The following is a 26,831-nucleotide window of genomic DNA, read 5'->3' as shown; positions in this document are numbered from 1 at the left end:
CGGCCGCCTCAGCGCCGCCCCCGGCACGCAGGGCCTGGGAGCGCAGCGAACGCTCGGGACCGCCTTGCCCCCTGCCCCGCCCAGCCCGCGCCCCCGTGCCCCCGCCCCGGGCCGCGGACGGGCTCCCCGGGCCGCGGACGGGCTTCCCTGGGCCGCGGACGGGCTCCCCGGGCCGCGGACGGGCTCCCCGGGCCGCGGACGGGCTCCCCGGGCCGCGGACGGGCTCCCCGGGCCGCAGATGGGCTCCCCGCGCGATGGCAGCGCCCGGTGCAACAGCTCTCCGGGCGGCTCTCTGCGCTCCGATAAACCGATAAAGCTTGGGAAAAACAACAGAACGTCAGCACTCAAACACAACGCCGAAAACATGGTATGTTCCAAATATTTTACTAGGAAAACTCGTCACGTTTATGGGACAGTGACAACACTTTTAGATTGCCCATTGGATCGACGAGAAACAAAGGCCCTAGAAGCAGCTGCAGACCCATTATTTTACTTTGCCAAACCTCTGGATTTCAGCTGAACAGAAGAAACACTCGAGTGCCAACACCACCGTGTGAGCCTGTTATCAAAATCTAACAGCGTTGTTTGTCTCTCAGAATAGCAGAAACAAAACCACTGTACAAAAATTATAATAATAGCCTACTGAGGGTTAAAAAGGGTATAATTTTCCCTATTTCCCCCCACCCCTCATTTCCCTACAATTTGGATGCCTAGAAAGCAAGCATTACTGTAAGTTAGCATTTGCCTTTCAACCGTATTTTAGTCTACTCTTGTCTCTGCTAAAACACCTTTTCTGAAATGGAGTCTGAAAAACACTCCCTAGAGCCGTGCTTTTTCCAGGGAAGGAAGAGGGGATGCACAAGGCTCTCAGGAGCCCACACGGATGTTACAGCTACAACCACCTGCCTGCTGCCCTGGCCTTACAGCCACACTGCCAGGGTCCTCCAGCTCCCAGCTTTGTGCTGTGTCCTTCAGGAGGGTTTTTTAGAGCACTGCACTCAAGGGCTAAGGAAACAGGTTCAGAACATGGAACCACTTTACCAGTTTACTCACACTAAGATTTAAAATCCCAAAAGCTTTCCTAGAGATAGCCATGCAACATGGAAGAAAGTTGAAGAAAAGTCTACTGCTGGAAAGAAATACTAATAATTTTTAGAAGACCCGTCTGGATACGAGTACAAAAGTTGAAATAACCACTTTACATCCTATCAGTATTTAACTTCATTGTTTTATTTTCTAAGTCAAATTAGAAACGTGTACAAAAATATACAGTACTTTACAGAGTGCATCTGTCAACATCATGAAAATCTTTCATATAGTCAGAGACTTGCAGAGCCTTGCATAGTCTGATTTTTAAGCAGTTCTTATGTTCTGCCTTCTATGTACAAAGGGTAAGTCCCAACACCTTACACATCTGCATTCATAGCATCCTTGCAAGGGCACTGTACATTTTACACAGATTTTGGAAGACCATAAGCCTTTTCTTCTGCTTGTAGCCAAAAATCAACAGAAGTAACCAGGTACCACTGACTGATTCCTTCCCAACAATATTATAGCTACAGCACTTGTGGATGCTATCATTCCCAAGGGAACAAATATCACATATATGGAGCCCAGCCCATATACATCTGGCAGAGCAGGTTGTCATCACTTGCTTCTTGAATGAGGTAATGAACATGCCCTTCAATAGATAAAGGTAATCCTTTGATTCTGTTTCTAGTCTTAATGACACCTTGCAGCCGTTGTTCTATATCAAGGACATGGGTTTTGGCCTGGAAAGAAGAAAAAAAAATTGGTACTATTAATGAACTTCCACTTCTCAAAATACAACCAGTATTTCTTAGGATGTGTTTGAAATAATATAATTTAATAAAAAATCCAGATGCCTATACCAGCTACATTGAAAACAAAGGCTACTCACTTTTAAGAACAGTTCTCTAGAATGGATATATTACTGGCCAAGCTGTAACTTTTGCCTTACATTTTTACAGTTAAGAGTTACCAAAGGAGACTGAAAGAGCTATATAAATATATCTAAGAATTGTTAGAAACCCTTATTGCATATAATTAATTTCAAATAAATACAACATTTTCCTAGTCTTGTTCCTGGAATTCTGGATAAAATTTAAGTCTGGAAAATTTAGATCAAAATTTGAGCATCTCAAAATGAGCTGTTCCAAGGCCCACTGGAGTTGCTAGTTCATACCAATTCCACTCACACATTTTTTTTAAAGCTCAAGCATACCATTGGCACTTCTCCAGAAAAAGCAGTTAACATGTACAGTTATGTGGGCAGTCTTGTAAAAGAAAATTCTTGTAAAAGAATGTAGACATAACTGGTTAGTAACTGTTTGAAGACCAGGAGATTTTCTGTGCTAAAATAGAACAGGTAAGTTCTTTGCTGTCATACAGTTTCAGTGATGTAGTTTTCCCTTATCATAGCTGTGTTTGTTAGTGCTCCCTAAATATTGTCTGCTATTACACATTTATTTTCATTAAACAGTCCTTAAAAAAACCCCAAAAATAGAAAGGGACAAATCAGAAATTTTGCACAGAGGGAAGATAATAAAAATTAAGCTATACTTTGGATGAATAATAGTCTTCAGCAGCAGCTAATAAAGAAAGAGTATGAAATCTTAATTTTAATCACATAATTCTCTGTATGTACCAAGGCATATATTTATTCAATAATAAATATCCACTCAGGAAAAGCATGGAAATACACATGGAAAGGACTCCAGATGCTACCATCACCATAAATCTGGAGGACTCTGCAAGTGAGGGGTAACAAGATCCATTGCTTCTGCTGATATTGTCCTTGATTTAGTAACACCAACAAGAGAATTACAGGCTTTTTTGTTTGGTTCTTTAACAGATAAATTACATTTTTCATCAGTTAAAAAAATCTCTTTATAGATAAAAATTATGAACAGAGAGATGACAAAGAACAACCAGAGAAATTTTTAAATGGAAGAAAAAAAAAGGTGAAGTTTCAATTAGGAAGTATGTAATTCATAACAATAACAGACATTTGACATTTGAACATCTTAGGTTGTGTTTGTTTTAAACTCACCTTTTCATTGACAACTTCTCCAGTTTCATTCACCTGGGCTTTTGTATTCCCTTTAACAGGTTTACTCCATTCCACAAGAGGATCATGGAGAAAAGTCTTTAAGACACTAAATAAATAAAAAATTTAGAAAAGGATATGATACACAAAATACATTTAATTTTCAAAACACAAACACCGTTAGAAGCCTGTAGTTAGTGCTGAATATTTATACAGCTTTATATTTAGCTCCATGTCATGGTGAGAGTGAGCTGCAGGATAGGCAAATGCTGGAACTGGCATATTCCCCAGCAGTTACTGTTTCACATGTTTAGACTACAGACAGCTTTGAGGAGTTTGTAGCAAAAGCAGTTGCCATACCTCATCAGAGGCTCCCTCTGATCACGCATCAGCCGCAGGGTGACTTCACAGGCTCTTCGGAAGAGCCCTTCTGTTCCCATGGGACCCATCCCATTAACCATGTTGTGAGTGAGGCGGAAAGGAACGATTTCCGGAACTTCAAAAGTTTCTCCCTTTACATTGAGGAAAAAAGGTATCTCCTAAGTGTTTTAAGCATTATTAAAGAGTAACATTTGCATTGGCTTTAAGCTTTTTCCTCCATCTTTGCCAGTGGCAGTTTCCAGTTTCTAGCTGGCAAGAGATGTTTGCTCAGCTCACAGTCCTACTCAGGTAAGGAGAAATTACAGTGAGTAAAAGATAACATTGTCCAAATAACCTATTTCCCCCTGTTTTAACACACTGACACAGGGTATAAAATTTTGTTTTTAAATATATATTTATGCTCTGTAGTCTCATTGCAAAAATGCTAACTTTTCTTTTATAATATGCAAGTCAGCTTAAAAACATTTTTTAAAATTGTTATATAGGACAATTTAGACTTACTAAGAAGAAACCAGAAGAAATAACATAACAATATTTCTACCTCACTTATCAGAAGTAAAAAGGCCACAAGTCCCACACCAAAAACATCTTTCAACTGGAACACCAAAACTCCAAATCCCAATGTGGCCACAATTTCTGCTGTTTATTTTACAGAACCGTTGGATTTTTTGTGCTGAATTTGTGTGAGATAGAACAAGAAATTCTCCACAGCAGCAGAATTCTGAATGTAGCAATTAGTTTTGTTTGGAGGGTGACAGTGGAGAGAGGAGAGTCACAAAATATAAACAGTCTAAAATTTGGGCTGTTTCAGTGTATCAACATCAGGTCATCTGATACTGGCTAAATCAAAAAGTGGTTTTCATTGAATGCAGCACACAGTACGATCACATCCTCTTTATGTATCCCAGGCTTTTCTGGGATATAAATACAAGACAAAGTGAGACAAAGAACACAATGGATATATTAAGATAAAAACTTGGAGAAGAAATTTGTAACTTATATGCATATAATACACAGAGCGCATTCAGCAAGTGGCATTTCTCACCTTATTGAAAAGGCAGTTGAAATCCACATGCACACACTCCCCAGTGAAAGAATCAAACAAGATGTTCTCCCCGTGGCGGTCTCCCAGCCCCAGGATGTAGCCCACCATGGACATGACGGCAACGGAGCGGCAGTAGGCTGACCTGCTGTTGTACCTGTGGAGATAGAGCAGGCAGCTCTGAGGCACTGCTTGCCTCACCTGTCCTCATCCTGTGGTCCCATTAATTCTTCGGGAAATACACAGAGTAGATGCTCTTGAGCTGACCCAACCCCAGTCACTCACCATGAAGTAGGGTCAGGAAATGTTCTAAGAAACCATTCATGAAAGAGAGGAGGGTGACGAGGCAGAAGGACCTCTTTGAACATTTTTAGCTTTTCAGGCAAAGGTGCTGACTTTGGAAGCATGTGCTGCCGCAGTTCTTTCCCAGTCATGTAGATACCTGCAACAAACTTCCTCAGTCAGGCAGAAGAAATCCCCAATACAAAGCCTTATATGTACTATTAAGATATGCTAATTTAAATATAATAAATGTCTCCATAAAGCTGAAATAAATGATCCAATGAAAAAAATCGATAAACCATGTTGGTTGTGATGGAAAAGGAAAATCTTTCCCCAAACTTTTATTGCACTGATCAGAATGCTGCTTTTTTAACAAGAAATTCAAAAAGAATCAGATCTTTTCTCTGGAAAGCTGCTGTATTCCTAACCTTGATTCAATTGTATATTATCTTAATGATCTCACATAAATGTAACAGAAATGAAAAAATAACAAATCAAATCTAAAGAAAAAGTTCACAGTATTTTTTATTATTCAGTGCTGCGCATATATCCCCATGCTGCTGAAACAATTTACATCACTATATGTAGGAAAGTATTAAGATGCCTGTGGTATCAGCTCTTGTAAGGAACTTGTTCATTGCAAGCACCAACTCTCTTCCATTTAAGAGCAAAACTCTACCACACATATGAATAGTAATATATTGCTGATAGATAAAAATACATGTGACTACATCTTCCTAGAATTTAGCCTGACTCTTGCCATTTGTTTCATTTACTTAATAAGATACAAGCCCTTTAAAAATATCTAAAAACTTTTACTATATTCTAACATATTTCTTTACCTTTCTCCTTATAAAGTTTTATCAGGATATTTCTTAGACCAGCAGTGTTATTCACCCACTCAATTATGCCACATTCATCATTTAATGGAATCACTGCGTAGGTGCGGATATGGAGCTCTCGCCTACGGGACTCTGCATCTTTTCTTAAGCACTATTCACAAAAGGAAAATGAGATTAACACAGAACACAGATAGGATCAAAATGGATCTATAGCATTTACATTCTATCTATAACTACCTTCTAATCACACAATCTAGAATTTACAAATCTAAGCTTCACAGGCTGCAGTAGGTCAAATGAAAGCAAAATGTGCATCTGTTTTCCAAAGTAAATTAAAAAAAAGAGGACTTTGCAATAAAATAGTTAAATTGTATAACTTGTACATGGCTTAAATCCCTTAAAAGCAATATTTGAAATAAATATTTTAATGTTTCAGAGATGCTGTTATTTGCTTTAACCTCACAGAAGACATGGTATCTTAACCTTAAGCACATTGCTGAAAAGCAAAATAGAACTAAAATAAGAGGTATGGCAATACTTCAGTATAAAAAAAAAATTTACCTATGTTTTATAAAATATATTAGAAATAACTAAATAAGAAATATGAAGCACGACAGCAGAAAGTCTGCAGATATTTATTTATTGTAAATAACCTGTCCTGTCTATTTTTCCTGGAATAAGCAATTGTTTTGGCAAAATATTGTAATTTCTTACTATTTTCACGAGCTTGTAAGAAGTCATACAGTATCAATTACTATTGTTTTCTTGCTAAAGCTAAATTGGTTTTTTTTGCTAGATAGCTCAGTGTTCTGTCCTGGTCAATGAATATAATGCACCTGATTTTCTCATTCATCAAACCTTATTAATAAGGGAGTTGAATTCCATGAGCCGACAGTCTTTTCTCAGATCATCTTTTGGTTTGCACATCATAATGTAAGATTTCCCATCTGAACCTTTCAAGGTGATCTTTTTTGGCTTTTGAAGTGAGGCAAGAATTTCCACCTAAAGAAAAATGAACTTTACTAACATCTGTATCAGATTATCCAAAATAAAGTGTAATTTTCATAAACCACTGCAACCAATTGTGTTAGCACTTCCACAGTGCTGCAGCCCATTAACCTCAGACCAGAACTTTTCTGGGTGCCAAAGGGCCACACCTGCCTCAGGCTGCTGTGACAGAATCCACTCAGTTTCCACAGAAGTAATGATGGAATTTCCTACTTCCTCCTCCCATTTCTAGAGAACAGAGATGTATTTGCAGCTATATTTGTTTAACATGAAGTGAAAAAGCAGGTGACAACTAGAGCCTTACCACATCATCAAAGCCTGCAATGTAGGCCCAGCAGCCAGGAAAAGGGTCATGGTTAGCATGGGTACCAGGAATTGAAGGAAGAGTTGGTATCATTACAGATTGTAAGGGAATGAGGATTTCACTGAATGTGTGCTCTTCTACTAATCTTTTCAGTGTTTTGAAATGAATATTCATGCTTAATGTTGAGTTGTTTCCATCAACCTTGAAAAAAAAGGATGACCAAAGTTAGAAATAACCTTTAAAGTTAACAAACACTTAAAATAACACTGCCCTTTCATATTAACTAATAAATAGACTAGATAATAAATGCTGACTGCAATATGAAGAACAGCAAGCTACATTTGAAATTAAATAATCAAGAAGTAAATATATCTGGCTGATATGACAGACTTATTTTTCACTTTGAATATAAATACAGAATAATGAAAGAATTCATTTAGTTCTACCTTTATTATCAAGTTGATTTGCTCATAATAGCACAACCACCCTATTTTTACAGTAAAACTCTGAAAATTAATGGGCATGAATGATATGCGAAAGTACAAAACAATGTAAAGTCCATGCACTGTTAAACAAGACCATTATGCACTGAAAATTTTTACGGTTTGCTCAATTTAGAACTACTTTAAATGTTTTACAATTCAGCGCAGTTTCTGCTAAACTGCAGTAACATTATGAATTAATAATTAATATTGATATATAATTGTTAATATAGTAAATTATTAATTACATAATTACTATTATGAATTGGCTAATGAAAGCAATCAGAAGCAGCTTTTGCTTCTGATTCAAGAGATTCTTGAATAATCCTACGACATGCAGTCATTTGTTTGTTTTTGTAAGTACCGGTTTGTTGCAGAGTTCCAACAGCTTGTCCGTAAGGCGTGTGGCATCTCCAATAAATTTTGCTAAAGATTCCTTCATGTGAATAGCTCTGTTTAGAATTTCCTTACATCTATTGACTCGCATAGGGTAAGAAGACTGAAAAAAAAGGAAAGTTAAAATTTATTAAACAAAGAGTTGAAGAATCCTCCCCAGTAATTAATAGTCTTTCCTTATGGCTCATCATATTTAATATCTGGAGAAGGATGTACTGCAATTGAAAAGATGAAGTGGTACTGTTGGTGGGTGTGTGGGGGTTACTTCTGAAACCATTCTTGGGAGCCCCACAATATAAAGGCCAATATTCAAGAATATGTCAGTGTATCCTGAATGTTATTTCACCAGCCTCAATAAACAGTATGCAGCACACTTCTCAGTCTGCTTTGGAATGACCTTACTGCTAAGTAATTACTTGTACATCTATCTACTAAGTTGATTCTTTGATTATAGGACATAGGACTGAAAGTACTATAACACAATTAGTAAATGCAACAAAATCTGTTGCCCACAATTCATCAGCTATTTGTTATTCAAATTTCCTTTCCTAATACACCATGCAAATTTGGATGCATATTAGCATTCCAATTTGGAACATTTAAACTGTAATATCTGAATTAAGACTGCAGTAACATAATTTGCAGTGATGGCATTGATATCCACTTCTACAACACTGTATCACAACAAATGAGACTCTCAAATCCTTCTTATCAGCTTAGAGTAAAATGGGTTATATTTACATTTCTGAGAAAAACAAGTGTAGCCATACATATCAAGGTACCTTGGACACCGCAGTCATCATCCACATTGCTTGCTGTGGATAGGCTAAAAACACCTTAGCAACAATCACCATCAGAACTGCAAAGACTTCATCATGAGAGTGGCAGATTCGAGAGATGAGCTGAGAAAAGGCTGTCAGGAACTGGTAAGGTGCCAGGTGATTTGTGTGCTCTGTAATCACCTTGTTTATTTTAGCCAGATCATTTTTCATTTGAACACGTTCTGAACGACCTGCTGAAAAATGAAAAGACCATATTCCTGGTTCTCCTCACTGGAAATGGAAAGTCATTTAAATCAAGGCTATAGAATAATATTTTGTTGGCAATTTCATAAGCCAAAAAAAATTGAAGGCAACAAAAAAGCTCCAACTGTAAAGTTCTTTTTTTTAGCACAGCATACAGTGACTGAATGCTATTTAACTAAGCAGAATACCAGGAAATTACATCTCCTTACACTCCTAAAATGACTTCTTTAAAATGATATGGTGGGATAGAATAGACTGAAGACACTCCATGTATTTGCCTGATAAAAGGATTCCAATGTCCTTTAGTGGAAAGGAAATGAAGAAAGTCTTTCCATGGGATGAAATTAGCACATCTGCTCCTATCTTCCTATCTCCACCCCTGCCCCTGAGGACCCAGCTTGGTTTCACATCAGCACCTCAGAGTGCAGGATCTGATGTGCCTGCAGCCAAACAGTTGACCTAAGTGTGTAGAATGAGGACAAGATCAAGGAGCACAACTGTCTGCTTCACTCCGGACCTGCAAGCAAAGTTTGCAATTTTCATTTGTACCAAAATCTCCCACCAAAGTACATCTGTGGTGTACATCTGTGCAAGGATTTTCCCTGTATCTAATGCCTTCAGTTACCCAAAGAACAGTGTCGTCTCACTACATACTTGAAAAAATTCAGGAAGATTTATTAAAATAATTAATACTCTCCTGCATATTAACATCCTGTATTCTACAAGAATAGTAGTACTTTCTTTTTTCCATATAACCTCAGGCAATAAAGCTAAATGAAGAACTGTAAATATACTTCACTGTTCTTTCAATCACCTATTCAAAAGAATGACATGGAAACTATTTACTGGGAAAAAATGTTCTACCTTTATCACATTCATATGCTTTTGCTCCAAAGTCCAGCCATAAAGACAGCATTCTTGGCATTGACTGATAAATGAATTGGTTTCCATACTGTAGAGACCTGTGATTAAATGTTTAAATCAAAGAGTGATATATATCAGAAGTAATACAAATTTTACATTCTCATTTGTTTAATATTCCATTCTAACTTTAGAAATTGAATACTTCTATACTAAATACTTTATATACTAGTACTTTCTATACTAAATATTTTCTATACTAAAAGACATCTAACTTTATGTCAGCATTTTAATGCATCTGCAACAACCAAAAATATACTAAGAGTTTGTTTTTATTACTCAAAACCACAGATTAAATAATTAACCGTCGGACAAAAGACACAATTTGTTAGTCAGAAGTAAAATTAATAATGTATGAAAACAAAAAAGGAAGCATGTAACATTTTGGTTTACAACAGTGCATAAAAATTGGAGTCAGTCTGAATTGGTGAAAGAATATATTCCTACAGAAATGTTTTTTTTTCCCGGTATAACTGTCATCCTTTTACAAAAAGTAAGCAAAGTTCCCCTCTAACCTTCCAAAGTGATGAACTATGTATCTAATCAGATCTCCTTGTTTTTCCATCTTGTTGTCAGTTACCATTGGCATTAATTTATCATAGTATTTTGCAAGATAAAAATGTCCATCCTCCCATTCTGGTAAGAAAACTGTAACATCCTGCAACACCAAAATGAGATAATTACTTCTGAGAGGATGCTAATTAAAAAATTAAAAAAAATATTCTCAAGAAACAATCTCGTTTATGTTGTGCAGAGTACATACAAAAAAAATTATTAATTGTTAACCCTGTAACTCCAAAAATTCTAATTTTGCCTCAAGATAATTGCTTCTACAAACCAGAAGTCTGTTTTTAAAATACCTTTTGCTTATAACTCAGTACTGAGTTTCTTAGAGCTTTTTGTAAAGTGAAACAGCATGTTAACAGCTGGACTTGGTCATCTTTTTGACCTTAATGAATCTATGATTCTGTATCTTTCACATTTCTATTTTCCTTCTAAATCAGGATGTTTGAAGAAAAAAAAATTGTGTGACATGTATTAGAAAAGAAATAATTGGTGAGAGGCACATCTCTTACCTAATAATACTGGCTTCTTTCCTGTACCAATACTTAGCAGAGAGTACTGAGTGTCAGTGTTTTTATGGAATCCACTGAAATTTCATTTGTTTACATTATTCCAACCTTCATTAGATTTGATACATTTACATTTTTCTCTAAATGACTTTTACAGAAATATGTTATTTAGTAAGACAGAAGTAACTATTAACACTATCAAATGCCAAAACTTGGACAGGAGACATGCTGCTTTTAAGGAAGCATAAACATCTGCATCTCCTACTGTTTTAGAAGGCAATATTAATCAATGCCAAAAAATATTTCACAGGCATCACAAGATGAAGCATGCAGTGCTGTGTTGTTCAGGAAGATCATACCAGCTGTCCCTTTTCCTAGTTCTTCAGAGACTGGAAGCACATTTAAATCACAGTTGTAAGTCACTACCAGAGAGAGAAACAACACTGAAGAGTAGTGCAATGCATCACCAGGTCAACTCTGTGTATTTGGAGTACTCCACATTTTAGTAAGGAATTCTAATCTGCGCAAGCATGAGAATAAAGCCATACTTCTGTAACTTGTTTATTTAAAAAGAATTAATGAACTACTATGAACTGAAGTCTTGCCTGTACTGATGTGTTACAGTAAACTTGGTTAAGACAGGTAAATCTTCACAAAAACTGCTTCCCTCTGACAATGGATGCACTGTTTAATCCCATTTATGTTATACTTGGTTGACATGATCAGGAGCAGAACAATAGCTTACTTAAGGAATACATTATTATTCAAAGCTCCTGCCTTGTTAACAGTAGTATTCCAGATTACCTTATACTTTTTCATGACTGCATTGCTTTCAAAGTTAGCAGTTTCTTCCATAAATCTGCCCACTAGCAGCATTGCCCGACCATGGATGAGCTGATTTTTGCTACTGCAGGGTGCTTTATTTTCAGGGAAGCATAACTCAACCCCCTTCTGGAGAACAATTAGTGCTTCATGAACTTCACCCTAAGGGAAAGACAGAAAACATTTTATATACTTTAAATAAGAGAGATACAAAACTTCCCTCTTAGAGTTGTTTTAAGGCAAAGTTATGCCCCAGATATGTTCTAGGCCATTCTGGCTGTGGTTACTGAATATTACTAACTTCAAATGCTTCTTGTATTCCTTGTTATCTCAGCATTGTCCTGCCTTTAGGTGTACCACAGTAATTTCTCTCATGTTTGCTGCCTACTGCTATTAGTTAAAAGGAAACAAATTAAGAAGAGGTCTACTATAAAGATAATATAAATTTGCAAAGGCTGCATTGACAGAGACAGGTAATCCACCAGTTTTATACAGGGCTGACCAGCACCTGGAGGATCAGCTGCAATATGCTGATAGTCCCAGCTGACATATCTTGTTTTACATATGCTGATTGTGTGCCATTTTATCTTGAAGAAAATTTAAAATATTATTTTCTTGCATGTAGGAATTTAAATTCCATTTTTGTTTTCCTTACCTTGGACCAGAGCCACTTTGCTCTTTCTACATAAAGTTCTGAGAGTGTTGATTCCCCAGCATTCAGCAGAGCATTATAGGCAGTCTGGTGATGCCCAGCTTTCCTTGCAACTCTAGCACTCTGGAGCCAGCACTGTCCAACAAGCTCACTGTAATCCTGGCTGCAGGGACATTTTCACAGAAAATGAAACATTTCTATTTTGAATGCTACTTTAAAATCTGAAGTAAAAATCACAATGTGTTGAAACACAAGTTGAATTTCTCAAGAAGATATATACTATGTAACAATAATTTAAAATTATTTTAATACATTTGTTTCACCTTTTTTTCCATTTAGGACTAGAAATAAATACACTTTCTCCGTTTCTCACTTTTCTTTCCTTTAGACACTGCTTCTCCTTCTTATTTTGAAATCTAGAACAAATTTTTATCTAGAACAAATTCCCAAGAGTTTTATCTTCTCTCTTCTAACATATATATGGAAACCCAGAGTATCACTGAGAATGCAACACAGACAAGAAACAGTAACGTCCTCACCTTTTACTGAGACTAAGCAAAGCCCTTCTCAGTGCTAAAATGGGTTCTTTTGCTCTGTAAGAGTTTTGGGTCATTTCAATACGAGCACACCAGTTCAGGGAATCTCTACTCTGGTCACCATCGTGTTGCTGAAACATTGGCCCAATACTGTGCTCCAACTCACACAGCATATGCAACCTGTGTAAGCAAAACAAAGGCAAAAAATTGGTGAGAATTGATTACTGTTTGACATACATACAAATTTTACAAAGTTTTTGCAATTTTCTTTCTAAAATTTGGCCCTGTAAATAATGTCACCCAGCAGGATTTATTCTAAAAAGCAAAAATGCAGCAAAACCAAGCACACAAAATCCAGGATTTACAAAATGATTCATTTTTTTCTCAATATTCCTTTGGCAAGCTGCCGAAGAAAGAGACAATGTAGATCACTCAGAGAGGAAGTCAACCTTTAGAAAGAGTATTTCTATCCATTACTTTCAGCAACAATTACTCAGAAAGTCTGACATTTTCAACAAATCGCATTTTAAAAGCAATATACTTTTACTTAAAGTGAAGTCATTCCATTTATTTTAAAATACCATTACTGTTCATATCTGTCACTGTAAAGATGGAAAGCTGAGTGGTTGTAAATGCCCCAGTTCTCCCTGGCAGAGAGAAGTGGGTACAAATGTAGTGGGTACATCTGACAGAGAAAAAGTGATCTTTGAAAGGCTTCCAAGCAGTCTGGATCAGTGGCTAAAGGAAGCTACTTTGAAACACTTCTTTCTTAATACCCAAACTTCATTTCCCAAACAACACTGCAGAAATTACCAACAGAAAATAGAATTAAGAAGTAACTAAAACATGCACTTCAACTGACTTCAGCCAATATCTTGCCATAGGGATGCATTTACAGTGCAGAGGAAGTATTAAGTTGTAAAAAGTACATTCCAACATCTACAACACTAAGTCTATTCAAAAAGGCTACTTTTTAGTCTACTGCAGCCAAATTAAAAGTTTATTAATAAAGAAAAGGGATGGGGTTTAATTCTTACTGCTCTTTCTTGATTAAAAAGGGAGTGCTTTTCAGCCTCCATACAGACCAAAACAATGCCCCTAAGTTAATGGCGTTACTGGCCTATTTGTACTAATTCAAGCATGGACTTAAATTGCTGGTTTTTATTACCTGTGTTTACATTTGCTTGCTAGCTGATTTGGAAGACCATACCACATAGTTCTATTGTGAATGTTTTCATTGGAGGACAAATATAAATTCCTAATTAATCAAAGGTTTTCACTTGGATGAATATAAAAAAAAAAGGTGACAAAAATATACCATTTACTGTAGAAATGCAAAATTCTTGCTGCTGCATACTTGATTACATGATTTCTGATTTTAAAAATAGTGCCATGAAAATGAAAAACCTGATAATATGTTCATATCCTCTCTGATAGGATCCTCTTTCAAAGCTTGCTGCTGAAAGGGGCACAATCTGTTCTGCTCGAACAACCTTGAGCGTCTCATAAAAAGCTGCTTCATTTTTCTTCTTGGCTGATAATAATAAATGTCCCAGTCTGACACTCCAAGTAGTGGACTTCACATCTTTGGGGAGAAAAAGAAGACACTGCTTCTTTAAGCAGCTTAACCTGAATGTGCTGATTTGTCTTAACATACTACTGGAAAAATAACTTTTTCTCAGAACTAAGTAACTGCATGTTATTAACACTGTATAATTCAACTCCACAATCCACCCAGCCAAACAGACTCAAAAGATACACACACTCAAAACTTCTGCTCAAAGACTATACAGGTTACAATCAAATTCAGTTGCAAAATCCAGTACACAGTCAGAACCAACCTTCCTACCAGTGAAATCCAAATCAAGTAACAATAGCTACCCCTTGATTCAAGATGATTAAACTAGAACATACAACTGTTCAGAAATGCAATGAAGTATTGATACTTTTACGTAATGATAACTTACCTGAAGCCAAATAATTTTCCAGTAAATCCCATTGTGATAGTTTCCAGGCTGCTTCCACTCTGTAAGTGTTCAACTCAGAAATCCATTCAGACCTATTAAAAGAAAACAAAGGCAATACGATTTTGTGCTGTCTCCTCTCAGTATGTTAATTCTACATTACATTAGCAAGTGTTCTTTACATAAAACTTCTCTTACTTGAAAAGAGGCAAGATAAGCTTGCTTCTGAAGAAAGTCAGTAAAACCAAAGGACATGCACTAATAACAAATAAGATCTGTACAACATGATCCCACAAATACAACCTCCAAAGAGTGTGTTTAACTTCTGTGGTACACATCAAAAACTACCAGCTTTTAATCCATCTACCTATTAGACTAAAGAATACCAATGGAATCAGTGACATGGGAAACAATGCAAAAATCCTATCTAAGAAATTAAAGCACATACCAACACTGCACACAGTGCAGACAAGAACTACGACAATTTCTGGACTTCCTGAAATAAATAATTTATAGATAAAGCACTCAAAGTTTTCTAGCTTCGCACTGCTAATTCAATTATGCCTCAGATGTTTGATAATGAGCAGAAATGGCTACTGAGGCAGAGAATTATACCAGAGCTTCATATTATTCCAATGAACTGTGTATTAGATGCTTACAGTACCTGTTGGCAAGCACTCCATTGACCTGAGTTATTACAGCAGATAACTGACCGAGGCCTAACATGGACTTCACTGCACCATGATAGTGAATGATCTAGAAAGAGGAAAATATTACAAACATAAAACATATGTTTTAAAATATTACAAAAAATATTACAAAAATAGAACAACAAATGAAAACCCCACCTACACATTAATTAAACTCATGGCAATCTGAAGGAAGAAATATGCTCATTTGGGTGCTTTTTAGAATACAAAAAAGCATAACTAATTGCACCATAAGATAGATGAACATTCAAAAAATCCAGTAAAATACTTGTTTCAGTTCATAAGCTACTTCCAACAGCAATAATTATTTAGCAACTGGCACAATAAACACTTAGATTCCTATTTTACTTAAATATTCTGAAGACCGTTTTTTGCCTTAGTCATCTGTGAGCCAATAAGATTAAAAACAATAATTATATTTATTAAAAAGAAAAAAAAGTTTTTTATTTACCTGATCAGGTTCCAGTTGGATAGCCCTATCATAGCAGGCTGTTGCATCTCTTAACAAGCCAATACTTTCATGTTCAAGGATTTGCTCTTTGAGAGATGGCTCTGCTTTCCGAATGGCGCTCACCCCAGCCACTCCATCTGGCTCGTGCATGGCAGCATACAATTTCTGTATCCAAACAGAATTGGATGTGGCCATTGAAAACAAGAAGTTATTTTATAGATAACATGCAGAATCGCAGAGCTTCTTGAACATGGAGCACACACTACTCTGTAGGATTCACTGGCAATAAATTTTCATTGAAGATGTCAGTTTTGCCAGGTCCCTGCCAAAGTTGAGCCCTACTTCTCCTTAGTAAACAGTAATATTTATGATCTCATATTAATGACAGAGTACCACATGAAGTTACCTGAAACCATCTGTATGAAGAGCAAAATAAATATCCTATTATTACATTATAGCACAAGGATGATTACTTTTGGTGAAAAAGCAACATACTAAGTTTTTTTCAAATTTGAAGTGCCACTGAGGAATATAAACCATAGGGAATCACAAACAGGATCATCCCACAGGTTAAAATACTTCTTGAAAAGAATTTCTATAATTTGCAACGCCTTTAGCATTGGCTCGTTTTCTACTTTAGAATAAGCCACTTAGAAAGCCATACCTGGCTTTCTTTGTTTGTTATTATAGTTGGCTGTATTTTCTGGCAAAAGGCACAGAGCCAACTTCAAAGCAATAAATGTTATTCTATCAACAAACCCACATTTTATTTTTTTCAGGAATTTACAATCTTTTATTATACAATAGAAAGCTATTCATTCCCTTTCATATAAGAAGCATGCCAAGCAAGAGAAAGTACTAAATATTGCTGAAACACTGATGACTAAACACTTGTATTTAACAAGTGCCCAAATAAATATTTTCTTCTTCCCATCACAAAGAAGAATTTGACCAACTTTTATTTATCATACACATTTTCATCTTAAAATAAAAAACAAAAACCAAAAAGAACTTTAGAACCTGAAGAAATCCAAGATGTTCCTGAATATTTTGTTTCTTCTCTGTTATAAATGATTCAAAGTGCATCACAGCCCTGGTGTAAGCCTTGGAACGAAAGGAGGCTACAGCCAGTGTATCCTGGGGAATGAGGTCTAGAAAACGTGTCACATTTTGATATTCTCCATAGTCCTCACTTGATGCTGTTGAAAAAAAAGACAAAAAAGTTTGTCAATTGAGGTTTCATTTATAAGAATTACCTTATGCATCAGAATTCAATTAACTCATTTAACAATATAGTGAGATAACTATAGTAATTACAGAACATGGCTTTCTCTTCTGTCAACAATAATTCATGTAAAACAATTCTGATGAACTTTCTATATCTTCTAAGACAACACAGAATAGTATATATTATATATAATATTATATGTGCAATATAATATTATATTCAGTTAAACAGAATGTTTAGAAAACTATCAAGAAATTAACATTACATTGTTCAAATTTTAAATGTGCATTTCTTGCAATAGGCATTCAGAACAATCCATCTGGGGTAGAAGGGGTAGAAATTACAATATGACATTAAGAAATCATAAAAGGGATTACATATTATACTAATACAGCATTTGTAAATGGTCACAATGTAAAGCTGCAAACATAAATAAAATTCTTCTTTGAATAATGTTAATGCCATTTAAAATAAAATAAGTGTCCCTCACTTTTTAGATCACTTCTGTCTTTGCTAGATTTGCCAGCATTTTTCTCAGCAATGATTGTTTGAAACTTGTGTCTCGCCCACTGAGTGAGATGATCCAGCATGGAGAACACTGTCTGTGTGCTCAGCTGGCTCAGATCAGATGCGCTGTCCTCAAGTCTCCTGCTGGACTGGTCATCGTGCTTCAGAACAGCCATAATCTCCATGTAAACCTACACAAAGGTAAAAGATAAAGTGACATGCCTGCAGCAAAATAGCAAGAAACAGCAATAAACACCAAAGTCAACCTAAAATACTAGATACTTTAAGTGTATATTTTAAAAATTTGGAGCTGTTGTCAAGGGATTCCATACAGGGAGAAAGTCTTGAGGTTTCAAGGCACAACAAATGCTATTGCATCTCTTCTACAAATACAGTACTTCAAGATCTGGTAAGAATGAAGTTATCTACTGGATACAAGATTACAGATCTACCTTTTTGCTTCTGTTTAAATAAATGCCATGACAAAATATCTGTTTCTGTTTGTTTTAGTCTATAAAATAAGAGTTAACATAAATAACAGATGCTTATTGTGGATTACTTGCTCATAGAGGAAAAATTATCACATGCCTCTATACACCCACAATATTTAAACACAAATATTTTAGCTGTGAAATTTCAAATTCATGGAATGCAAGTTATACTTTTCAGTATCTTCTAATTCCTTCATCTCACTCAGGACATGCTTACAAAGAGTCCTTGCAAACTTGCATCTCTCTGTACATATATGTGCTGCTCCCAGTAAAAATGGCAGCACTTGGACACACGCACTGACAGCTCAAGCAAACTGAAGGAAAGCAGGATGACTTCTCCCCCAGCCCTGCTTTGCTACAACACATCTACAAATCCTGCTCCCTGTGAATCTGGCAGCCGAATAGTTTATCCACTGAAACTATAATTGTATGCAAAGGAGAGGAAAAAATTATGAGTCTGAATTCTTGGAATTATACAAGTTCAATTTACTGGCTGTTGTTGTTGTACACTTCCTCCTTGTACCACTCCAGCTGTTGATGTTTGTGCAGTTGTAATTAACTACATAATATCTCATCCCAGGCCCAACTGATGGAAATCCGCAGAAAAGCAGTTCCAACACAAACTTCTATGAGTATATTCAAAACCCTGACAGAAAATTTATACTATTACTTCTATTATTAATGCACAAAAAGGAGTTTAACACCTGAACAATTTATTCATGTAGACCTACAGGGCTGAGCAGCTCTCATGAAGAACAGCTCCTGACCATTTCTGTGAAAAATACTACCATCTTACACATCTCACCTCTTGCTGATCCTCTTGACTGCATCCCAACAAAACATAGACAAGGATGTGTGGAAGCAGATAAATTGTCACTTTATAGTCATTTTTCATCATAATACTGCAGCAATCAAAAACTTTTCTGGCAAGATCATGTCGCACCTACAGAAAAATATTATTTCCAGGAAGAGCATCATTACAAAAGTGCAAATACATGAACAATCAATAGATTTCCTTTTGTTGATGAACACAAATTCTAGTCCATCAAATAACTTTAAGATACCTGTCTCCTACAGAAGGTTCATCAGACTTAAATCTGCAACAGGGACACCAGATGGCAGCTGCTATTACATGTAGCAACTGCTGACAGCAAAAAGACAGGTAAGCACTGCTTACATTTCCACTTCTCCATGTGATCTACACCATTGTGAAGACTGGCCATAGGCCATACACCATTGGCCATAGAAAGAAACTTAAGTCTGAGAGTCTGCCACTACACTCAGCCTCTCTTCTGCCCTTAAAAGCCTGCGGAAAGTAGGATATTACGAAGACATTCAATTCTACTCTGTCTGAAAGAGGACAGTGTAATTACTGAGCTACTGTAATTCAATTCACTTTTTACAGTGTCTGATTTGGAAGTGACATTTTCAGTGGGTCACTTAGATACTGGAAAGGGAAAAGAAAAAGAAGATACAAGTACTTTTTATGTACTGGGACTATGGTCCTGCAGGGAAATCTTTCCAAAACTGAGAAGGTAAATCCAGAAGCATTTCAGACACTTTCCACAGGCATTTGTCCATGCCCCCAGTTTCACAAGAGTGTCAGGACAAAGACAAGTTTCCTTGATTTTTAGCTTTGACACTGCCTGTGAAGCCTCGCCAGGAAGCAGTGCTGGGGAAGGGGGAGTGCAGCACCCTGCTGAAGAAGCAGGAAAGTCCTGTACAAGGCCTGTAGCCAACAGACATATTCTCCCCATCCATCCCTGACGTTCAGAAACTGAAATGAGGTTCAAGAACTGTCTTGCAAAGAGCCTTAAAGAAAGATTTATTTTCTTACCTTTGTTATAAGATAACCTGCCCAAGTTGCTGACCATTCTGCAAAATTATCACCTAACTTGCTTAAGTAAATTGGCTTCTTCACCTTAGACCAGTTTACAGCCTTCTGATAACTCTTGTACCTGTAATTTTGAAATATCCATTTAATAAAACTAACTTTTCATTTAATATAGCAAGAAATAGCACACTGTTAGTTATGACATTTCCTCACTGGAGCAACATTAAATTCTGTCTTCTGAATCTTTAAAAGTAGAATTAAAACCCCCACTTTTAGTAGTCAACATCTTTTATTCTAGAGCTTCTTAAAATTAAATATGAAATAAAATTTTTCATAACTTGTTAGGTTGTTTGTCAGTATATTTTGAAGTGCTATTCATAATCAGTTTTAAGAAATGAAGTTTGATAAATATTTGAGTACTATGTTCTTGACAGGAAAAACCCAGAGCACACATGAAAGCCGAGAAAGGCCAAAAAGTCTGTTTTCTAAAAAGGTAAAGCTTATCACAGGTAAGCATGACTGTCTTCATGAGGAAATAGAAGAGAAACATTGATTATTTCAAGTTAAGACACCAACATCATTTGAAGTTTCATTTTGTTGAAGTAATGATAAAAATAATGTGAAGAAAAAGTCAAATTAAAACTCAGTGACCTCCTTCTACTTCTAGAGAAGGTAGGAATAATAGTAGGATAATAATAGGATGCTAGTAGATTTGAGTAGAGGGGACAGAAAAACAAAAGTTTCAAAACATCATATAAGTCAATGCTCTAAGGACAAACAGGCAGACCTGGGCAAAGTATGAGCTCTGAGATTTGCTTGTTTGATTTAGAGAGAATTACATTCAAGTAAGCAATAATTCAACTTTTAGTAGAAAGACCTTATTTCAATTTTGTGTATATACATATCACTCTTCCCAGAAGAGTGAGAGTCACAAAACCATATAGGGTTAATACTAGCCTGGAGAAAAAACCAAACAGATGTGTTATGAAAAGCCATTCCTTAAACTGTCATATACCGTGTGTTTAAGTGAGGTTCCAAGATCTCCTGCACATGCTCAGGAAACCTCCTCCAAAGCCTGGAGCCAGGGCAGTCAGTGTTTGTCTCTCTGCAGTCATAGATGGACAGTAACTCCTGAAAAGGCATGGTCGCATCACCAAGTTAGCACTGAGAATTTTCATGACCACAGTACAAAACCTCGTACATATGACCAAAACCCGGTGTATATGATATGATCTTTCCAATCTGAATGATTCTATGATAAGTAATGGGAGAGAAGTTATGGAATGCTTAATTCAGAAATCATAACTAAAAATCTGTTATCCAGCACTGTTAATCCCCTGTTACCAGGCAAGTTTTGATTTCAACTACTGATTCCCCAGATTCTCCAGTTGGTGTTTGGACCACATTATCTTGCATTCTTCACATCTGCCAATAAACCAGGACTAGAGTTTAGTCTGATTCCTCCTTGTGCAGGGAGTGCACAATCTTTTGCAGATGCTGATAAAATTTTTATCCTGTTGACTACATAGGGCCATCTATTTTCTCCTGGACTAAATAACTATGCCGAAGTTTTCACAGAGATATTAAACATCAAAAACAGCAAGAACAAAAAAGAAATCAAAAACCCCATCTGCTAAATAAAACCAGCACAAAAGACTAGAGCCTGAAAATATGGTAGGCTCCCTTTCACTTACTTCTTAAAAGTGTAAGCAGAAACCATCACAGGAATACTGCTTTTCATTTCTGCCTGTGCCACCTGAACTAATTCTAAGTCACTCTCAGGATTACTCCTTAATCCCTGTGTATGGACTGCTAGTTACCTCTAAACATCAGATGTCTCCAAAAATATTGTGACACAAAAGCAAACAGATCTATCTTATTTGAGAACTCCCCAGAATACTAAGTGTACTTTCCAACTGCAAGCTGTTACAGGATGAAGTTTCAAATACTTAAACATATGCTTCAAAATGCAAATTTGTATTGCATAGCTCTAAGTTCAATGTTACAGAAAATAATTTGTGAAATAAAAGTAGGATCTAACCACGTATCTTACCTGAATTGCATACGCTGCAGAATCCTGAGCACGAACATTGTCAGCATAAGCAAGGAAAGCTCTGGTCAATTCCATTAACAATCCATAGGCAAAATTTGGATCTTCTACTCCAGCCTTAATCACAAATAGAATGCCAGTTTTACTAAAACAGAGTAACAGCTATATCTTTAAATAATCACTTGGAAGCGTAACTCTAAACTGTTTTAGGGGAGATAGCAAGTCCAGATTTTCAAAGGGTCTAGAGAAAAGAGGTTCCCTCCTCCCAAGGACTTTTAGAAGACCCCTAATGCTAAACAAAATACTACTGCAATGCTTCTTACCACAAATGTAAAGTGTTTTCCTTGAGTTTCACTTGTTGAAAAATCAAGCCTGCCGGGATCTATGGCTCCCAGCTCACCTAAACATTCTCCACAGAGCAGTCGTGCCTGGGAATTTGCATCCTGGCAGCCAATGAGAAGCACCGTTACCAGCTGGGAGATGACTGGCTCCACGGTTTCACTGTCAGTGACATACTTGATCAATTTTTCCTAGGAAGATGAATAATAAAGATGAGTTATTCTACAACCATATTTGTAAATAATCTTGGAAATCTTCAGCCAGTAACTAATTTCCGATTTCATTTAGCCATAAGTTCAGGTTGTAACTACAGTCCAATTGCACTAATCTGCTTCTCACCCTAGGAAGGACTAAACAAACGTATGAGAGATTTGGGCCTCAGTTAATAATGCTGTCATGGCCAATACTGTATTTCATTATCACACGCCTCTCTACTAACTTCATTTTCCTTCTCTGTCTTATCTCTTTTCTATGTTATCTTTTTCACTTACTTATCCCTCTTCTTATGTGTTCCAATACTTCCTCCCCATTTCTCTCATGCAACTGTAGTCATACCTTGTAGGTTTGCTGCCATTTCTATTCTTATTATTTGTCATTTCTTGGACATTTCGTCACTCTCAAGTCCTACAAAGCCCAGGGTTTCAAGTCCTTTGATCAATGTCCATCATTTTAATTGGGTGTTCTTTCTTTTTTTGCTTTGGCCCAGCTTTTATTCCTCAGTTTCACATTTAGTCCAAATACAGAAAAAAATCAAGATGTTTGTCATTGTTATGCTTAATGAAAACTGAAACCACAGCCAACATAACAGAGCAAATAGTTCCACAAGCTGTGGAACTAATTAAGTTCGATTTGCCTCAATCATTTTGCTAGACCTCTAACTCAGCAAGACATGGCAGGATTTTGCTGACCTGAGCTGCAAGAATTACTGGTTGGCCAGAAGCACACACAATGATTATTTGTTCTTTTAGCTAGATTTTTTTAAAATTTCTTGCTAAAGAGCATCCCACATTCTTATAATTACTAAGGGTACAGATTCATTACTTTTTCTAATGCATCACATACACCCTTTGGGCCAATAACCACACAGAATTGTAAAGCAGTGTCTTCAGTTTGTCCACGGCTATAAAATTTTTTTGAATATGATCAATGGATTCCAATTTTTGAGGGCAGAAGACAAAGAAGGAAGAGGAAAAAAAAAAGAAAGTCTAAGGTGGTGTAAGCACATCTTATTTTTTTCATATATTACACACACACACACGCTTGCTTTTATGTATGAGGCTCCTGATGCAAAAGTCATACATGCTCTAAACAGACAATAAGCCCACATAATAAATTGCTGAAATGGACTTCTTAGATACATCCTTCCTCAGAGTTGAAAAAAAAAGTACACTAGCCTTGCTAAATCAGCATCACAAAGATTTGAAGGATTTGAAAGTTCACCTACACAGAGGTGTCATGAAAAAGAATCTATTTTCCCCATTATATAAAGAAACAGCTTAATGAACTAAGGAGAATAACTCAGTTCAAGTGAACACCCTGTAACAACAAGGAGTTTTAGACTTTTGGTCCAGATGCTAATTTGATTTATTTTTAGTTCTGCTGAAGGAGGTTTTCATACCTGGTTTCTATACAATGTTTCTTTCAGGCTGGTAAGTGCATGAATCCGAACATCCACATTCTCGTGCTGAATAGCTCTCATAGACAGCTGCAGGGCTGTCTGCAGGTCTGTGCTTTTGGAGGATTCCTGAGCATGACATAAGAAGTTCAAGCATAACAGGAATATGACAAAGTATAATAGGAATATGACTGAACAGCATCTCAAAGAACACAAGCAAGAATACATGGAAACAACTGCCTTTTTTGCTTACATTCTCGCCTATATCTATATACCATTGTCTTCTTGCCTATTTTAAAAAATGTTTTACTCAAAAATGTGCTATATTTTACTTTTGGGTAAATATAATGATGGTGTAAATAAAAATTATAAAATCAGAAGAAACTGCTTTGCTAAAAGGCTGTCTAAAATCAAATTAATTTCTACTTTTGTTGTATCACTCCCACAAAATAATTGCTACTTCCCATCTATTACCTAATCATTCTGAGGACAAGCAAATGAAATGGACCATACAGTATTCCTAAGAAGAGACAAACTTTGCTCCCTGTAAAGACATATGGCCATAGCTAAAACTGTTCACTTCTCATCCTAAAATCTGTCACAAAAGAGAAGAAAAGTCAGGGTTCAGGAAGATGCTACAGACACAAGAATGTTTAACATGACTATATTCCATTCCTACAAAAGAATCAGAACATGCTTCAAACTATGCCTGCGATACACAAAACCTATTTTGTGTATCACAGGCAGATAAATATAATTCCACTTAACAATACACTTTACATGTTTTCCTCAGTTGTCATGAATTCATTTTATGCAATAAAGCCAAGCAAATAAATAAAAGAAGCTGTACCTTTCTGTATTCCTGAAGGACAACCTGAACTTCTTTTAGTTCAGGAAGGTCAGGTAGAAAATATATTTCATGTAGAAAGTCTCGTACTGCATCCCTAATAGTTATCCAAAAATATTGCAAAGAATATGGCAAACATTAGTTGAATCCAAAAAAAACCTAAAACCCCATCAAAATAAAGCAATGAAGAAATCTCTTTCAATATTGCTACTATGGCCTTCTACAAGAGCCTTATTATTCCTATTACTGCCTTTTATTGTGAAAACTGTTGGTATGATACAATGCAAGAAAAATGAAAACCCATCAAAAGTAATCAAGGTATCAAGTATCAACATTCCTAAAAAAAACCCTTTTAAGCTACAAAATGTAAGATGAAAAGAATTATGACTCAACCTTATCTTCAAAAAGGTTAAGTCATGAGAATTAAAGTATTTTGTATTAAACTTTGATTTTATTTTCAGTTGGTGTGACCATTTGAATGGAATGTATGAAACGTTATTCAACATATTAATCTGTGCACTTCATAACTATATCTCTAATTATTGAAGAAAACAAATAACTCATTTCCTCCAATTTCCAATTCTGTACACTTCTCTTTAGCTTAGAGCAAATGTTAGTAATCATCATGCTGTAGAGGGAAGTTCTTTTCCATATCAGCACAATAAACACACTGAAGAAGACGTGGCAGACTTCAGTGTCCAAATGGGTTGTAACTTGGCCACAGCATCATATATATTTATAAGCACAATATAAAAACCCCATTTCAGATGAGGCTATCACTTGTTACATTTCAAGACCTCAATACAATTTAGAGAAGGGGCAATTTTATAGAACAACAACTATTTAGCTGAAAAATAAGTTTTTTCATCTCAGTGCTGGATGACTTGAACTTTGGGCTATCCCCATTCCTGTTGAAAGATTTAAACCACATAACTGAAAATATTTTGTGCAGTACCTGTTCTCCACTATGAGGAAGTGGAATATTGCTGTGGTTTCCTTGGGTTGGATATGTATGAGGGGCAGTAACACCACTATCACATGGCTGAGCAAGGAGCCAAGGTAGGAATGGTCCAGACTTCGAACAAAGCAATCCCAGGCTCTAAACAAGGAAAGGCAACAAAACAACATAATCGATGATTTTCTCTGCAGGAAACATTTCAGGTGAGTCATGAGAAGCACTTTAAGCTATTTCAGCACTGTGGTTTAGATTACAGTCCAGAACAAAACCAAACAGTATATTAAAGAACAGAAATAGCAGGGATGTCACTGTTTGGGTACACCATAGTTCACCTGCAACACAGTTCTGGGAAGTCATCCTTGTATCTCAGAGCTGTTCTCAGCGTGGTCATCATCTTCACTCTGACAGAACTGATGTGTTTGGGACCCATGAGTGTCATTAAAGACCTCAGGCTGTTTAAAGCCTAGACAGATGAAAGTCATTTTAGTGTATTAGATACTCAGGAAAAGATGTAGGAGTTCTATTTTCTATTAAAATCAGGCTACCCTTGCTTAAGAAATCATACTCTAAGACATCAAAATTAGTTTGATGTTTTAATAAAGAATTTGGTTTTAGAAAAAAAGGGGGTGAATCTCTAATTATAAGATTGTAACAAAACCCTGCATTTTCTAGGCTGCTGACAGATCATGCCGGAAAAACTGTGGACACCAAGGAGTTAATGATTACAGATGTCTATTATAAGACATGATTAACTATATATCCCAAGCTGAAAAGAGAAGGCTTAGGAAATATAGAGGAAATAAACAAACTTGCATTTAAAAGAAAAATCAAACCAAGAAAACCCCAACAGAGTTGACTGCTCACAGAAGTGACTGGCAAGCATCAGGGATCAGGTAATAGCTCAGTTGTCTAAGAAAGACAGAAGAGAAATACTGAGATGCAGGAGATATTTCAGTCACAGTAACACTATACCAAACAAGGTAGTAAAATGTACAGCATGA

At 36.3% G+C, this 26,831-nt stretch overlaps 2 protein-coding genes across 3 annotated transcripts in view; one reads left to right on the top strand and one right to left on the bottom strand.

Moving 5' to 3' along the window:
• Window positions 1–367: 367 nt before the first annotated feature.
• ATR (ATR serine/threonine kinase) overlaps window positions 368–26,831 on the bottom strand; it is a 40,011-nt gene continuing 13,547 nt past the window's right edge. Inside the window, exons 18-47 of one of the 2 annotated variants that reach the window (XM_068200814.1) lie at window positions 26,163–26,293; window positions 25,828–25,971; window positions 24,876–24,969; window positions 24,029–24,154; window positions 22,395–22,601; window positions 22,075–22,188; window positions 21,037–21,152; window positions 20,025–20,145; window positions 18,993–19,130; window positions 17,680–17,887; window positions 16,982–17,160; window positions 15,962–16,126; window positions 15,465–15,556; window positions 14,804–14,895; window positions 14,244–14,421; window positions 12,840–13,016; window positions 12,304–12,463; window positions 11,631–11,810; window positions 10,269–10,411; window positions 9,697–9,794; window positions 8,590–8,822; window positions 7,776–7,910; window positions 6,930–7,130; window positions 6,476–6,619; window positions 5,618–5,768; window positions 4,779–4,935; window positions 4,497–4,650; window positions 3,431–3,582; window positions 3,074–3,179; window positions 368–1,772 (exon numbers count right to left, since the gene is read on the bottom strand). In XM_068200814.1, the coding sequence (XP_068056915.1) occupies window positions 1,599–1,772; window positions 3,074–3,179; window positions 3,431–3,582; window positions 4,497–4,650; window positions 4,779–4,935; window positions 5,618–5,768; window positions 6,476–6,619; window positions 6,930–7,130; window positions 7,776–7,910; window positions 8,590–8,822; window positions 9,697–9,794; window positions 10,269–10,411; window positions 11,631–11,810; window positions 12,304–12,463; window positions 12,840–13,016; window positions 14,244–14,421; window positions 14,804–14,895; window positions 15,465–15,556; window positions 15,962–16,126; window positions 16,982–17,160; window positions 17,680–17,887; window positions 18,993–19,130; window positions 20,025–20,145; window positions 21,037–21,152; window positions 22,075–22,188; window positions 22,395–22,601; window positions 24,029–24,154; window positions 24,876–24,969; window positions 25,828–25,971; window positions 26,163–26,293 (4,470 nt within the window). In that variant the 3' untranslated portion in view covers window positions 368–1,598. The remainder of the gene's footprint in view (window positions 1,773–3,073; window positions 3,180–3,430; window positions 3,583–4,496; window positions 4,651–4,778; window positions 4,936–5,617; window positions 5,769–6,475; window positions 6,620–6,929; window positions 7,131–7,775; window positions 7,911–8,589; window positions 8,823–9,696; window positions 9,795–10,268; window positions 10,412–11,630; window positions 11,811–12,303; window positions 12,464–12,839; window positions 13,017–14,243; window positions 14,422–14,803; window positions 14,896–15,464; window positions 15,557–15,961; window positions 16,127–16,981; window positions 17,161–17,679; window positions 17,888–18,992; window positions 19,131–20,024; window positions 20,146–21,036; window positions 21,153–22,074; window positions 22,189–22,394; window positions 22,602–24,028; window positions 24,155–24,875; window positions 24,970–25,827; window positions 25,972–26,162; window positions 26,294–26,831) is intronic. The other variant, XM_068200816.1, reaches the window with a different exon arrangement.
• TRPC1 (transient receptor potential cation channel subfamily C member 1) overlaps window positions 1,839–26,831 on the top strand; it is a 100,649-nt gene continuing 75,656 nt past the window's right edge. Inside the window, exon 1 of the mRNA XM_068200838.1 lies at window positions 1,839–1,849. The gene's annotated coding sequence lies outside the window, so the exon portion shown is untranslated. The remainder of the gene's footprint in view (window positions 1,850–26,831) is intronic.

Source organism: Anomalospiza imberbis, chromosome 10 (assembly GCF_031753505.1).
Source record: "Anomalospiza imberbis isolate Cuckoo-Finch-1a 21T00152 chromosome 10, ASM3175350v1, whole genome shotgun sequence".
Taxonomy (NCBI): domain Eukaryota; kingdom Metazoa; phylum Chordata; class Aves; order Passeriformes; family Viduidae; genus Anomalospiza; species Anomalospiza imberbis.
Note: the sequence above shows the minus strand (reverse complement) of the source record. Positions and strands in the feature narration are given on the sequence as shown.